We start from the raw sequence: 15397 nt of genomic DNA, 5'->3' as shown, positions 1-15397 counted from the left end.
TCTTTCTTCTAATATATCTGCTGACACTGCACAAACACTATGACTTTCTTGATTCGATGAGAATATTACAATTTTGTGGAACTTGTTCTTCTTGTGCTTAGTAGTTATCAAGCACGTATATAATAATTATGTTATTTCAATTTTCAATAGAAAAATGTATTTTTGACATTATATTTATTTCACTAAGAAACAGAAGTATCTTTCTTCTTAGTTAAACTCTTCATATTCGTGTTTTTCATTTGTCATACGATTTCATCTTATAGCCACATTATGTGTACATACATTGTGTACATTTAAACTGGCTTCCATTATATATCATTTATATATAGATGTTATCAAATTGAAGTATTTATTTATATTTTGTTTGGTGTTAGCAGAGTAATCATGAATGAATAATTATCGTGGGTATCATATTTTATATCAAATAAAGCTTTGCTGTTGTTTTTTTAATGATCATTCCAATAGTATTCATATTTTGTTCTGCACTTTGAAAACATTTGTGTTCTTTTGTCTGTTTTCATAAGGTTTTTATGTAATTGAGACATTCACATAAACACTCTTCACACATTTAAGGAACAAAGAATGTCTTACTTGTTCCGTCACATTTGTTAACACCACATTCTGTTGATAATACACTTCTACATACTTTTCTGTACACATATATTTTTCAGGTCTGACTGAATCACTCTCTATGATTACACGGTTTTAAATGTCTCCTTTTTCCATACTATCTGATATTTAGTAAAAACTTTTCCTCCAAGTACTACGCCCTCTTGGCCTGTAGCCACCTCGTCCACCAGACCTGTTACCTCTAAATCTACCACGGCTTCCTAAATATAAAATAGTGAATAATAAATCAATACAAGTAAAGTCACATTAATTGTCAGAGATCATTGAACTACATACCATAATTCGAGGATATATTTGAACTGTATTTTCCACTTGGAGGTGTATATATTTCCCTTTTATTACTCTTTTCATCTTTATTCCGTTTACTGGTACTACTATCATTTCCAAATGTGATAGGAGTATGTCTTTTTTGACTTGAAGAATTTTTTTCACTCTAATATATGACAAAATTTGAACATGAGTGTATACTTATATGTACAGATTGTATACTTTTATAAGATTAAATATATATGTTCCCATTTGTGATATAATTACCTTTTTATCATTCATTGATGTTTTCCATGATAGATGTATAACGCTTTTAAAACTGGGTGGTGAATGAAATAGATCTTTAATTAAAGTATTAATGTTGTTTGTTGTTTTCAATGCTACTACTTTTAACTGATTCTCTTCTGAATTTAATTCTTCTTCAGACTTGCCGCTAATTGCTTCACGTAATTTTTTTATATAGCCTTGAATCCCCCGAGCGAAATATTGCAACCTAAGTCTGAATTCTTTAAGTTGTTCTGGATCTTTTACCAAAAATTCAGGTGTTTGCTTACATAGTTTATGAAAAGCATACATTAAACATTCCACATGACTAAATTGTAACTTTGGGACATCTGTTATCTCTGTAGCTGGCGGAAGAGGCATATACGTCTGATGAGAAAAAAAGAAAACAAGATTAAAATTACGGCAATCAAAAAATTTGATAAAAATTAACGCATAAAAAAATAATTTTACGCACAATTAATGTGTTGTATAACTGTTGTACTTTTTCTTCTGGTTTTTCTATTGTTCCACAAAATACAGTTAATTCTGCAAGAAGTTTTAATAACTCCAACTGGCTATCCCTCCCATCAGATGCATTAATTAATGATAAATGTGGTAAAACTTGAACACAGATATACGAAACAAATCTTGATGAATCAATCTGAGACTATAAAAACAGAAATAAAAAATCAATTACTTATTAAATCTAACAGCTCACACATTAATTTCCAATTCTACTTTAAAATACTTTAACATTTAAACGTTATATCCTTACACTAAAGAATGGAAGAGCATGTTTGATACATTGTATCAGTCGGCTCCACTGTTCAATATTTGTATGCTTAAATGGCACAGAAAGTTCAGCTTGCTCAACCGTGATGTCAATTAATTCTTGCTGGCCAGTAATAGTAGAGCCTAATCTAGTCCAGCTAAGAACTTCCATGATACTATGGAATTCATCGGCTGTTACATCCTATAAAAGTCATTTAAACAATAATAAATATAAAATAAAAAAAGATCATGTGACTATAACCAATAGAGAAATCTACTTGTAGGACTTTCTTGCATTCTGCAATTAATAAATCTTCTGGTTCTTTAGTAATAATGTCATGACCTATTGCTCTCAACTTTGTAGCTAAAAATTTAATACACCTTTCTCTTGTTCCGTCATCTCCATTAATAATTTGACTAAAGAATCCACTTATTGTACCTTGATAAAAGGATACATAGTTAATACATAATAAAATTGTATGTATGTGTGCGTACAATATTATATTTAAATTCAAACCTTTTGGATCACTTTTCAAAAGAGACATAACACTGTTATGCACAACTGCTAATTCAGATGGATCTTGAGCTTGTAATAATTGAGCTAAAATGTCAGCAATTTTTGCAGTGTACTCTTTGTTATCCTTACACAAAGTAGGTAAATCTTTTATAGCTTGTTTCCTTATCTATATTATAATCATATATGATTACGTTTAAGCGGATATAAAATGTTTACATCTACTAGTTAACAATTACTTACCGCCATATCTTCATCTTCGCACAAGTCTAAATGAGCATCTATTGCTTGATCAGCTAATTTTGGAAAATATTTAAAAAACCTTGCAATAAATTGAGATGCTAAACGTTTCTCTTTGGATGATCCTTTAACAGCAGTCAAAATTTCTAAGTATTCTTTTTCATGCTAAAAAAACGAATGGTTGATATTTGATTGATTCTTTTTTAGAATATATAGAACTATTATATAGAATAATAAAATAAAAGGGTATAAATAATAAAGAAAAATCTTTATACGGATAACAAGCAAAGTACTAAGATACAAATATATTGAAATCCAAATAGATAATAAATGTTTCGTGGCAAAGATCTTCAGAGGTACTAAGATTTCTTGAATACGTGCATATGGGAATGTTGTGACGATAAAGAAGCGCAAAGATAAACATTAATTATTACAAAAAAGCAAGATATAGAACGGAACTTCCGTGCCTAAGAATTAGTAGAATTTGAAACAAATAAACGATACAGAAGATCAAGACATCGAGAAATATAAGAAGTAATTCAACTTTATAAAATTTGGGTGCTACCATGCTCCTTAAAAGTTGTAAGTTTATTCTTATACAAACGTGATTATTTTTCATAACCAAATAAATACTTACTTCGGCTAACTTATCTTTGGCATCAGCTAAAATGCCAAAGTTTTTATACAACTTTTCGATGCTATCTGTACTCATGATAAAGCTTGCGTTGTAGTGAAATATAAAGGCACAGAATTCATAAATATGAACATAAACTTTTGAAACAGTAATAGAACCGGTCACGCAGCACGCCAAACAGTGTTAAAGATGGTAGATGGAGTCCGTTTGATCGAATAACTGTATGGAGAGGGCTATAAAGTACGTAGAATGGCGTCGCAAATGAGGCGTCCGACTATATTCAGTAAATATGCTTAAAATAACCGTTATTTCATAGAATCTTTATAGATCTAGTTGTGATTATAATCTAGAAATTCTGAATCATATTACATAGCATCACAATTTCGAATAATCTAGCCAATTTTTAACATTCTTTGAAGATCAGTTTTATAGTTGAAGTCAACAAATATTTTCTCCAAATAAAGGTATAAAGAATTGTGTAGTTCGCAATACACACTTGTTTTAAAACAAAATTGTTCCATTATAAAACTATAAAAGTAGTCGTATCAACAAAATAGATATGAAATAACTCTTGAGACATATCTTCTCTTGGTAGGTGGCATTAAATAAAAAAAAAGATCAACGAGTACAATAATATAATGTCTTATATTTTCGAGAGCATATAAATCGCTTGTTATTTTTTCTTTTTCTTCCTCTTATGTTTATCGTATCAACGCTAGAAATATTCGAATTCAGCGGTTACGTAGCCATATTGATTTTTAGTTCGATCAACGTCATGTTCAGCGCGAGTGTTTTAAATTTTCAATATCGAGTTTCCAGCGTACTTCTATATGATTGGACACTATTATTAAAGGACTACTAGTCTTTGTAATGTGACAGGAAGTAGTAAATTTTTTATTTAAAATATCAAATTTTTATCTAAACTATTTTAAAACGTAAACGATTAATTTCTAATTCTTTACAAAGATATTTAGTTGGAAAAACTTAATCGGCGTTCGACTTGTATTCGATATGGCGCTACATGCTCCATTAAATTTGGCACTTTTTTCGTTTCTAGGGATTCTAGTGCGTATGCGCCTTCCATTCTAAACGAAATTCTCTGCGATCTCGTAGTATCCTCTCTACGTGTAGTCATAATTGTGTGCCTGTGTGTACTGTGCCGCTGACAATGAGCAGCAGCGGCAGTGGCTGTGATAAGTGATCGTGTGTCCTTCCCTGTCGTGTTAAACGCGTAGTGGCAGTGGAGAAAGATACTACGTCGATCGAGGAAAGAGTGTACCTCTTGATGACTCGTGTTTTACGTGGCGCGCAGCGTAGTCGGAGTTTACAATTATGTTTGATGTACCGCCCAAGTTTTACGAGCTGTGTCGCCTTTGTTTATCGTCGGACGGTGTCAAATTGTCCATATTCGAGGAGGAAGGCGCCCAGCGAAATTTCGCCGACAAGATACTAACATGTCTCTCAATCACGGTGAGTTCTGGGTAACGTCTCTATCGAGTCCTCGTGTTGATATCATGATAAATTAAACACGACCATCTGTGGACCCCGCACTTGTATAATGTTGTTCGCTTCTCTTTCTCTCTCTCTCTCTCTCTCTCTCTCTTTCTCTCTTTCTCTCTTTTTCTATCGTGCGCTCTCTCTCTCTCTCTCTCTTTCTCTATCTCTTTCTCCTCTCCCCTCTTTGTCCCTATACGCCGCCATCACCCTTCTTCCCCTCTTTTCTTTTCTCCTTCTTTTATGTATGTATCTATCTATGTGTGTGCGTACATGCGCATGATATATATTTGTGTATATATATTCTCTGTCACTCTCTCTCTCTCTCTCTCTCTCTCTCCCATTCGTTTACTCACTCGCTGTCTCTATCCTCGTCCACACACTGTGCGCGCGTGTGTGCCGCAAGAGAAAGTTTGGCAAGAGATGTGACCGCGAGATAAGGTAACGATTCATGGGAGCATTTAAAATGGCACTGATAAGCTTCGCTCCACTCTTATGCAGTCTTCTGGGAGTGGGGAGCTCCTTATATGGACGACCTGTTATCAGGTTTCACACGCGGATTCCACAAAATGTTGTGACGTATGGCTTTTACAGGCTTTATCTTTTAAACAGAAATCGTGGCTCTTTAAAATATATAATGAATAATATACATATTGTAAAGGTGATGATTGTTTAGAGTATAGATACAAATTCTTAGCAAATCAACGTTTTCAAATCTTAAAAAAGTTAGTCTAAATTATTATATATCTTTATCCTATAAATTCTGCATTATTTTTCTTCATATTTTTTTGTGAAATTTTTTTTTTATCTTATAGAATGTTTTTTTTCTTTCTTCTTTTTGTTCTCCTGGAAAATATTAATGTTTGTTCTTTTTTTTTTCTTTTTTTAAAAGATTCTTTGTATATTGTTTAAACTATAATCAAATTTACTTGTAATGTTAATTAATGCACATATATACATTGGGATATTTAATATTATTAATCATAAAAAATTGTTATCTGCAGAGATACATATTCTTGTATCATAAATATTAAAAAATTATAGCTTTGATTATATAATTATTATAGGTAAAAGACGGTGATTCCTTACCACCAATCATATGTCACCGATGTGTATACAAGTTAGACGTACTACATAATTTTCGTGAAGTCTCGCATAAATCTGATGTCATATTGAAACAGTACCTGGATTATGCCAAGCAATTATCATCTAATGATAATCAGGTATTTATTATTTTTGTCTTACAGATCATTTAAGATTTGTAAATTTAAAATTATTGTATAATTTAGAGCTATATTTATATATATATAAAATATTTATTTATACTGTAACTGGTATAACTTAAATAATTTCAGAAAAAATCTTTCTCCACTGCCAAAATAGCAGGATTAAATCCAGTACAATCTTTTATTCAGTTAAATAAAACCTTATTTAATGAGGAACCAAATTCTCCAGCCAGCATTAATCAAAATATAATACCTCAAACGCAAACACACAGATTAGAGCTGCGTACAAATGAAGTGTTAGAAAATGATAATATTAAATGTGAACCAGAGGATGATACGTGTTCATATAGTTCAGATCCAGATAGACTCGAAATTGAGGATCGGGACGAACAAGAAACTGAAGGTGAAGAAAATGGTTATGATATGACAATTAACAAACGGTTAAAATTGGAAAATAATTATGAAAATTCAAAACCAAATACACCTGATCATAGTCCAGTTAATAGGATGGATACACCAGAGAGCAATTGTTCAGATACACATATTGACCAAGAAACTACAAAGCTGTGGCAAGCTCTTGCAAAGTAAGTAATTGATGAAAATGTACTAACTCTGCTATTCACATTATTGAATATATGTAATAGTTTCTATCTTTTATATTCATCTTTTTTTTTCTTTTTCTTTTTTTTTTTGGATAACACAGTAATAGGAATTTGGAAATAACACGAACAAAAGGAGATAAATTAAATAATGGTTTCACTGGAGAAGCAACTAATTTGCTTCGATCTTTAATCAAAAATAGACAAATTGGTATTACTGCTGTTGATTCTGATAGAATATCCACACAAATAAGATTTTATAGGGACACTCAAGGAACTACCATCGAGCATTCATTACCTGATTCTTCTGTACTTGGGAATTGTACCACTATGTCGTGCATAGAAAACAAGGTATGTATGTACAATTGCATATTATAATTTCAAATATTTATTTCTATATTTTTTCTTCATTATATATTAACTATATCAGAGTAAATATTATTGTTTTTATTTAACAGTTCATAGAAATATTTAGAATAATTTATTTTTTTCTACATTTCTATTTATTATTTTATTCTATATGCAAATTTTATATTGGTAAGTCTTGCAATTTGCTTGGTCTACAAAATGTACAGATTTAGAAAATGGTAGGTAAGAAGGTCTTTGTATGTTAGAGACCTTTTTTAGGGACTATTCATGGCTTACCTGCTAGCAGGTAAGAAACCTGGTAAGAACATGGGATAATAGATAAATGAAAAATTCTTTGTAATAGACTTTAAAAATGGGATGGAATATCCCAACCTTTGGATAATAATCTTATTCATTGTATTTATGTGAACATTTACTGTTACCTACCTAGATATTTACTATTATCTACTTTTTATTATGGTATAAAATTTAGCGATATGACGTGGTAATATATCAAATAACAATTAAAGCATTTTATGATGGGAAAGTCTTCACAAATATATTTTATTTCTTTTATAGATTACTTCTATGGACAGTAATCCATCAAGTCCAGCAAGTATTGGACGAAAAGAAACTAAAGGTCGAAGAAAACAAAGTTATCCTAGTAAAGCTCCAACAAGCCCAGATACTGCTAATTATCAACATGAGTCCAGTGAAGAGCAAGCACAAGATTTCACCACATGGTCACATAAAATGAAAGGAAAAGTAAGTACAAGGAAAGTAGTGTTATGTTATCATTTAATTACTTATGAAAATGAAAGTTTAGGTATTTAATTAAGTATTTATTTTATTATTTCTGATGAATCTACTAGGTTGAAGATCAAAAGCAACAATTTGATCAACAAACTGGTAATATTACAAAAAAAGTTGATATGTCTTGCACAAATTGTGGTACTATGACTACAACGATCTGGCGAAGAAATATGAAAGGTGAAATGGTTTGTAATGCGTGTGGACTTTATTATAAACTTCACGGAGTCAATCGTCCAGTTACTATGCGAAGAGACACGATACATACACGTAGACGCAGACCTAAAGGCGAAAAACCAACACGACATAGAAGTAATAAATAGACACATGAGGATTTACTATTATTTCTTTTATTATTTAACTTTTATAGAGTTATTAATGTTTTAATAGACCTATTGCGTGGTTTATTTTCGTGATATTATTTATTGTAAGTCAATTTTGCTAGATTTTGAATTCCTAATCCAAATGATAATATTGTAGAGAAAGGAGATACGGTAATACCGCCACAATCTGAACAAATGGACTCCGAAAGTGCTGATATGTTAGCAGCTTTGCGTCGACAAATTCAACCTCATCTCATGATGGCTGCATTAACGCCACCACGTATACCTGGCAGTCACGGTCCACCAGCTGCTCAACTTAATTATTCACTTCCTTTGCCTAGTTATATGATGCATGTAAGTGTAACGAGAAGTTTATTAATTTTGCTAATGTTATTCGAATTAATCATTACTTCGTTTTCATATAGCATGTGAAAACTGAAGCTCAAGAGCAACAACAACAACGTCTTTCGGTAAAGACTGAAGAGACAGAGGACGGAGATGAAGAAAATGTTTCGGATGTACCATTAAATCTGGTTGCGACATCATTAGCTGAAGATACGCATTGAGAAAGTTTTAGTTTTTTGAAGACATCGTTACTAGGTATACATAAGAAAGAATCTCTAGACAGTATGATTGACCCAGTGGTACATGAGGTGTAGAAATTTACACCTTATCTGTCAACATATTTAATTATTATAGCTATTTTCTTAGCTATTCCCTCTTCATGTCTCGAAAAATTGAGATGATATACAGTTGAGGTATTTTCTTGAGCTATCAGGCCCGTGGTACAAAGCGTATGATGGTATAATGATATTAAGCACACAGTATTAATTACATGATTACTCAAAATGTACATATATATATACATATATACATATATGTATTTGAATACGAATATTTTTATACAAAATTTTCTATGCTTTCGACTGGAGAGCGATGGGTGATCATTGTACATATGTGCATAAATTGTTCTTTCGATGTGCATGTACTTTCGCGTACATAAAGCTAATCGTTGTCTGTTTTAAAAGCAAGAATAGAACTCGATTGCCAGTAAAATAGCATTAAACAGTGCTAGATTACCGTGCAAGTAGTTTCGAATGAATATGTTATGAAGAAACTAATTAATAAAAAGATGTTAGCGTTTTGTTCCACGGGCTTTTGGTTGCAGATGACATAATAACCATAATACTCTCGTTGTTTTATATTACAGTAAGCTTTTTATGAACAGCCCCGTTGAATTTTACTAGTGTATAAAATTGTATTTTTTAATATGCTTTAGTAATGTATAAGTATGTCCTATTTAAAAGTGAATGAGAAAAAACGGATAGTACGTGAAAGAAGTACATATTTGAAATATTCTGTGAGACATTCATTCGGGTATTTAAATTCATGAAATTACATGCCAGTATCGTGTCAAATATTACGCATTCTGTGTTTACATAGAGACTTATATTTTCTATTCTCTTACATCTTCTTTAATTGACAAGTATAAAGAAGTTACATACAGAAGATTTATGCAAACACGATACTGCCGACGTAAATGCTATTAATAGTTTACTTCCTCATTTTTACTTCCTATGTCAAAACGCTTCTCAACTGCCACAGTACACAGTTGAATCAATTTGTACTTAACAAAGAAAATAGTACACGACCATATAAGCTAAGACTCTAAAAGCAATAAGAACATCCTATGGATGCGGTATAGATTGTTGTCTTACAATAACATTACCTGTTGACATGCTCTCTTTTTCTCGACATTGATCGAAAATGTTCAAAATCTTCGCGAAATAATATATGAATAGCATTCGTTTATATGTCGAAAATTAAGAATAAATTCTATTGCTCCACTACTAGTATGGCTGTTTATAAAGCTTAATAGATCTTGATAATGCGTTTGCAGATTTCTTTTTTTTTTTTTTTCTTTTCTTTTTTTTCTTTCTTTTTTTTTTTGTTAAAAAATTATTTTTTTTTAATTTTTTAACTTTTTTTTCTTAATAAACAAAGGAATATAAGCAGTTTTATAGTATAGTAGAGATGACGTTTGTGGTATGGTTTACTCTAATTATTTGCTCTTTCTATTTTTTAAGAGTTATTGCCGATCTACTTTTTGCAAGATTGTACAGATAAGGTATTAGCAACAGATATTAAGCTGTTTTTTATAGAGCATAATATTATGGCCAATGCATCTACTTATATATTGTTATACTTGACATCGTATACCTAAACAACTTTGCCAAAAATAGATTTAGTCCGTGTAACATAGAATATAGGTAAGAGAATACAACAAAAATTAACATGTTATTTCTCATACTACATAAAGTCACACATATACACTTTTATATTTCTTTTTGCGAGCTTTTTTTCAATCAGCAATAATTCTTAACAAACTTACGACAGAGCAAGAGATCGCTATAATAGTACGTGGAGCAAGTAGGTTTAGTAATTATCAAAGGAGCCTTATAAACGCGTAAGCGTATTACAAATATATTCTATATTAACGTATAAATACGAATATGTAAGACCGATACAATAGTAAAAGACAGTGCTACATAAATAAAGATCCGATACATCAAAAGATATAACATGTCCTTAACAATATAAGCAGGTACAAGAAATTTACATCTTAAAACAATTTGTGTCAATTTTTAGAATAACTGAAAGGACGTGTCAAAGAATACAGTTTGTGTAGTACTGTCAAATAGTAAATAATAAAGCACAAATAGTGCAAGTATCGGAGGGATAGATATAAATACTAATAAGAATTTTTTCCAAGTGATCAGAATCTTAGATCATAGAATCTCTTTTTGAACAGTATGTTTTCTTTTTTTTTCTTCTTTTTTTCTTTTTTTCACTATTCATTTTTATCATATCTAATATCCTTTTCTTGAAAACTGTTAAGGGAATCACGTATCTTCTAAACGAAACGTATTATCATGTCTTTTGTGTATATATTATATACAAAATGTTTACTATACCATATTATTATTATGAATGACAAAACGATATACAAATTATATAAAGCTTTTGTTTAAAAGTTTTCAACAAAGGCATTTTTTAAAATTCATTTCTATCAATTATTGCAATTTTTATTACAGTTATAAACAAAAATGTTATAAAGAATGTTTTATATAATTTTTATTATGTGTAATAATTATTATACGTAACAAATTATTATATATAATTATATATGATGAATTAATATTATATATAATAATTAATTATTTTTATTACGTACAAAATATTTATTATACGTAACAAATTATTATATATAATTATATGTAATGAATTAAAATTATATATAATAATTAATTATTTTTATTACGTACAAAATATTTACTTAATATACATAAATTTGATATAAGAATTGTGTTAAAAGATACGTGTCGCCTTCTTGTTTTCAAATTTATGCGAAAAGTAAAGTTGATAAAGATCAGGAATTGGAATATATATTGGCTAAGATTCTAAGTAGCATTTTTTAAAATGTTACTAAATAATAAAGTCGGCAGGATGGTGTATTATAACATTTTAACTGTATCATATTTTACAAGAAACGATTTATTTATGGATTATACGATAGAAGAGAAGAATAAACAGTTAAACTGTTAGGCATTTCCCAGTTACGTTTGGCTCGAAGTAACTCGTTCAAAAAAGTAATAATCATATTTTTTTTACTATTACGACCACGTAGGTCGGCAACTAGAATAGATTGGAGCTCTCTACTAATCCCGAAACTAGAAAATATTTTTTATAATTATCATGATCGAAGAATGAAGTATTGCTATTATATAATCGATAAATTCATTAAATCTTATTAATAGTTGTCTTTTAATTAAGACTTAGTTGTGGACCACCATAGATTCGAATGGTTGGTTTTAAAGATGATAATGCTGAGGCTTCTTATAGATATTTTTATATATCAGTATTCCGCAAGTTTTTGATTTTAGTTCTTAAGATTTTAATCAACATTACTTAAAAGGACCCTTTATGACAAGAATTCTTACTTAATTATTAGATTATTTAGTTAATCTCCTCTCCCCTTGTTTTTGTACGCCTATTTTTATGAATTCCCTAAATATTATTTAAACTAATTTATTGCATTCACTGTGTTTTGCATCAATATTTGCATAAGACATTTGGCAATGATTTTCTTAATTTATTGTTTTGACATTGTACTTACATTTTACTAGATACAAGCTTCTTTTTTTTTTTTTAACAGTTAATATGTACGATCAGGCACTGCGCAAATGATCATTCCTTTTCTTTTTTTCGCAAATCAAGTAATCTACGATGTACAGTTATGCAGATGGTCAGTGCTTTAGGTGCCTTCTCACCTAGACCTTCTATTTATATCCATTTATAGCGATGGCATATTTACACGATAACATGATACGCACGTGCGTATTTGCTCCGAAAGAAATGTTACATTGTTAACTATTGCTATTTGAAACAATATGATCAAAGAAAAATTGTTTTCGAAGAACGAACCAAGAGTATTCATGCACGTTCGTTTTTAATTTTTAATTTGATCTACATCGAGAAATATTAATACGATATAGTTGCTGGAGTGCCTGAATGGTCTCGGTTAAGGGATATCTATAATGAATATGCGTATACGAGAGCCTCTAAAAACATAATTGTATACTTATCGAAGAGGGGTTTTTGCGTAACGATTAAAATATTACCGAAATACTGTTTGCTAACCACATAGCACTGTTCCGTCCATCTGCATGTTTTCGTTTCGTCCGTAGTAGAAATTTTAAGTCATGTCTACACACGTCTAATTTAATTCATAAGTATAATTATTCGCATTAAAAGCATTCGAAACGCCAAAACCCCTTTCCCATTGTACATGAGTATTAATCTGAACTAATCGACTGAGTATTATTTTTATATAGAACATAATATTATAATGAATAATAAGGGAAATTAAAAATCATGAAAATTATGTGATGGATATGTAAATGCGAAGTACAGAAAGAAAATAATATGTATAAAAGTAATAGTGATGGAAAAGTGCAATACACTCTACAGTGTATTCGCTTTGTTCTGATTTTAGTGACTGATGACTATGAGTGCCCTGGCATATTTTATATACGAATCATTAAAGAAACCACAGCGTTATGAAGCTTTGATCGATTGAATACTAACTTATTTCAGCGAAGCACATGATGACATATCACCGTGCGTGGCGGTATATGCAAAATAGTAGTAGCGAAAATTTACTTTTCTATCCACGATTTACGCGATAAGTTAATTCAGGCTAAAGGCCAGCAGCTGTTGAGATTATTCAAGGTTGTGTGTATTATTATAAGTATTTTGAATTGTTGAATAGTAATAATGTAAGTGACAGTTTGTATGGTACAATGCATCCTACTTAAACTGTGCCCTCTTGCAGCGTAAGACGAAGCATCGAACTGTACAATTGTCTCAACTATACAGATCAAACATTTTTTTTCAAATCAGCCCTTTATGGTCGACTGCTCGGTTTATTTTTTCTACCTCCTATTTGCAATTTCCCGTTTCTTTTTCTCATTTATCTTTCTCTCAATATCTATTTTTCTTTACTCTGGTTTTCTATCTTTTTCTTACCATAACAACAAAAGAGAACTCCATTAAATTTATAATTCTATTTATTGGGCTGCTATGTGATTTGTTATGCGTTATACATGTTATTTTGAGAAATCTTTTTAATCGAAATATCAAAATTCGAGCACGCCCTTATAATGATTATTACGTAATCCATTATTAAATTACATCATTATTAAAGAGTGACGAAAATAAAATAATCGTTTCCAGTCGAACTACAAATTGCCTAATTATAATAATTTAACATGTAAAGCGAAGCTACGTACGTATTATGTTGTTTGTTCTTTCTGCATTCGATTTTGTATGAATGTATAGGCAGTCCATATTAGAAATGTATAATGAAACAGTGAAAATGTATATTTATATACATATATTTGTCTTTTCCATGATCGATATGATTTCAATTGTCGTTCTTTTTCACAAACGAAACACGATGGTTATCATATGATTGATCGAAAAGATTGAAAATTTAAAACGATGTTATATTACCGAGAGGGCATCTCGTACAAGGGCATTGTTGTGATACCATAAATACAGCTTCATTGAAACTTAAATAATAAAAAAAAAAAAAAAAAAAAAAAAAAAAAAAAAAAAAATAATGCGTTGACAGTGTCTTTGTAAAAAACTTTATATATCCAAACCTCAAAACATAAAGACAGGAATTTTCTAAAGATCTATTTTATTTATAATCTTGATAGTTGTGTTTCAATTGAAATTCAAAAAGAAATATATCATTGTCAATTATTGCGTATATTTATTAATATTACCTAAATCCCAATTTTCAAGTCCTGGTCTTTTAGATACAGCCATGTATATTAATGCCCCTCTTCCGGGTAATGGTTTAACAGCAACATATGTACGATGATTTTTCGACCATTTCGAATGATAAGGAATATTTGAAGTTTGTGGAGCATATGTTGATAGTCCTTTCATAGATAGTTTTGAATCTTGATTCTACAATCGAATATATACGATAGATTTTTTCCTATTAATATATCCTATCGTATTGTGGAACATACAGCAATATAACATAAGTTTAAAGTATTCTCAGAGTTTGAAATGGTACTAGATTTGTGTTCGCAACGATGTTTTAAAATTGCTTCTCTCAAAACCTTGAGCAGATAACACAAAAAAGCATTACGATCTCTTTTTACTTCTAAGGATGATGACTTGATATCATTAACACGACTAAGCCATTTTCTAGCTAGTTGAACCTCTAAAACATAGAATAACTTTTTATCGTCCTCTATAATTAATAGATGAAGAATTTTTATTACAAATACTAACCTTGTTTGTCATGTAATTGCTTTAAGAAATATTTGGCTATTTTCATATTTTCATTGAATTGTTTATCGTACATAATTGAAGCATCTCGCAAAGATTTGTCCTCCATCGTTATGATTTTATCATGTTTATTACATTCGCAAAAGTTTTAACTACGTGTATATATGACGAAATTTGGCAGATATAAAATTTGTAATCGCATCTAATAATTCTTAATTATTTTTGTAATCGATAAGGATTGTACATTTTAAAAGCGCATAACAAGGATAAGATAAATATCAATAAAATTTCATATCCTGCCGAGTAATTTACCGACGGTAAATATGATGCATATATATATGTGTATATCAAAATGTCTATATATATATATAAATAAATATATATATATATATTTTCATTTATTTATT

The 15397-nt window shown here is 30.1% G+C and overlaps 3 protein-coding genes across 4 annotated transcripts; 1 reads left to right on the top strand and 2 right to left on the bottom strand.

The window, feature by feature from the left end:
• Nucleotides 1-723: 723 nt before the first annotated feature.
• On the bottom strand, nucleotides 724-3613 carry LOC122631267 (apoptosis inhibitor 5). Its single transcript, XM_043816736.1, has 9 exons — nucleotides 3324-3613; nucleotides 2690-2851; nucleotides 2450-2615; nucleotides 2211-2371; nucleotides 1937-2134; nucleotides 1637-1828; nucleotides 1165-1548; nucleotides 907-1063; nucleotides 724-830 (listed from the first exon to the last, which is right to left on the bottom strand). Exons 1-9 carry the CDS (start codon nucleotides 3396-3398, stop codon nucleotides 739-741), a joined length of 1587 nt encoding a protein of 528 aa, XP_043672671.1. The 5' UTR covers nucleotides 3399-3613; the 3' UTR covers nucleotides 724-738.
• Nucleotides 3614-4016: 403 nt separating this feature from the next.
• Nucleotides 4017-9822, top strand: LOC122631266 (transcription factor stalky-like). Of its 2 annotated transcripts, none has more exons than XM_043816734.1 (8): nucleotides 4017-4790; nucleotides 5882-6037; nucleotides 6170-6624; nucleotides 6903-6990; nucleotides 7567-7752; nucleotides 7860-8109; nucleotides 8278-8474; nucleotides 8546-9822. In XM_043816734.1, exons 1-8 carry the CDS (start codon nucleotides 4653-4655, stop codon nucleotides 8684-8686), a joined length of 1611 nt encoding a protein of 536 aa, XP_043672669.1. In that variant the 5' UTR covers nucleotides 4017-4652; the 3' UTR covers nucleotides 8687-9822. The 2 variants fall into 2 exon arrangements, with proteins under 2 accessions (XP_043672669.1, XP_043672668.1); XM_043816733.1 differs by having other exon boundaries at nucleotides 4020-4790; nucleotides 6744-6990.
• A 4546-nt stretch (nucleotides 9823-14368) lies between these two features.
• Nucleotides 14369-15294, bottom strand: LOC122631275. The gene is made up of 3 exons (XM_043816753.1): nucleotides 14994-15294; nucleotides 14726-14922; nucleotides 14369-14660 (listed from the first exon to the last, which is right to left on the bottom strand). The coding sequence occupies exons 1-3, from the start codon at nucleotides 15097-15099 to the stop codon at nucleotides 14448-14450; spliced, it is 516 nt and encodes a 171-aa protein (XP_043672688.1). The 5' UTR covers nucleotides 15100-15294; the 3' UTR covers nucleotides 14369-14447.
• Nucleotides 15295-15397: the final 103 nt, after the last annotated feature.

Source organism: Vespula pensylvanica, chromosome 8, assembly GCF_014466175.1.
Source record: "Vespula pensylvanica isolate Volc-1 chromosome 8, ASM1446617v1, whole genome shotgun sequence".
Lineage (NCBI taxonomy): Eukaryota > Metazoa > Arthropoda > Insecta > Hymenoptera > Vespidae > Vespula > Vespula pensylvanica.
The sequence above is the reverse complement of the archived record's forward strand: the minus strand, read 5'-3'. Positions and strand labels throughout refer to the sequence as shown.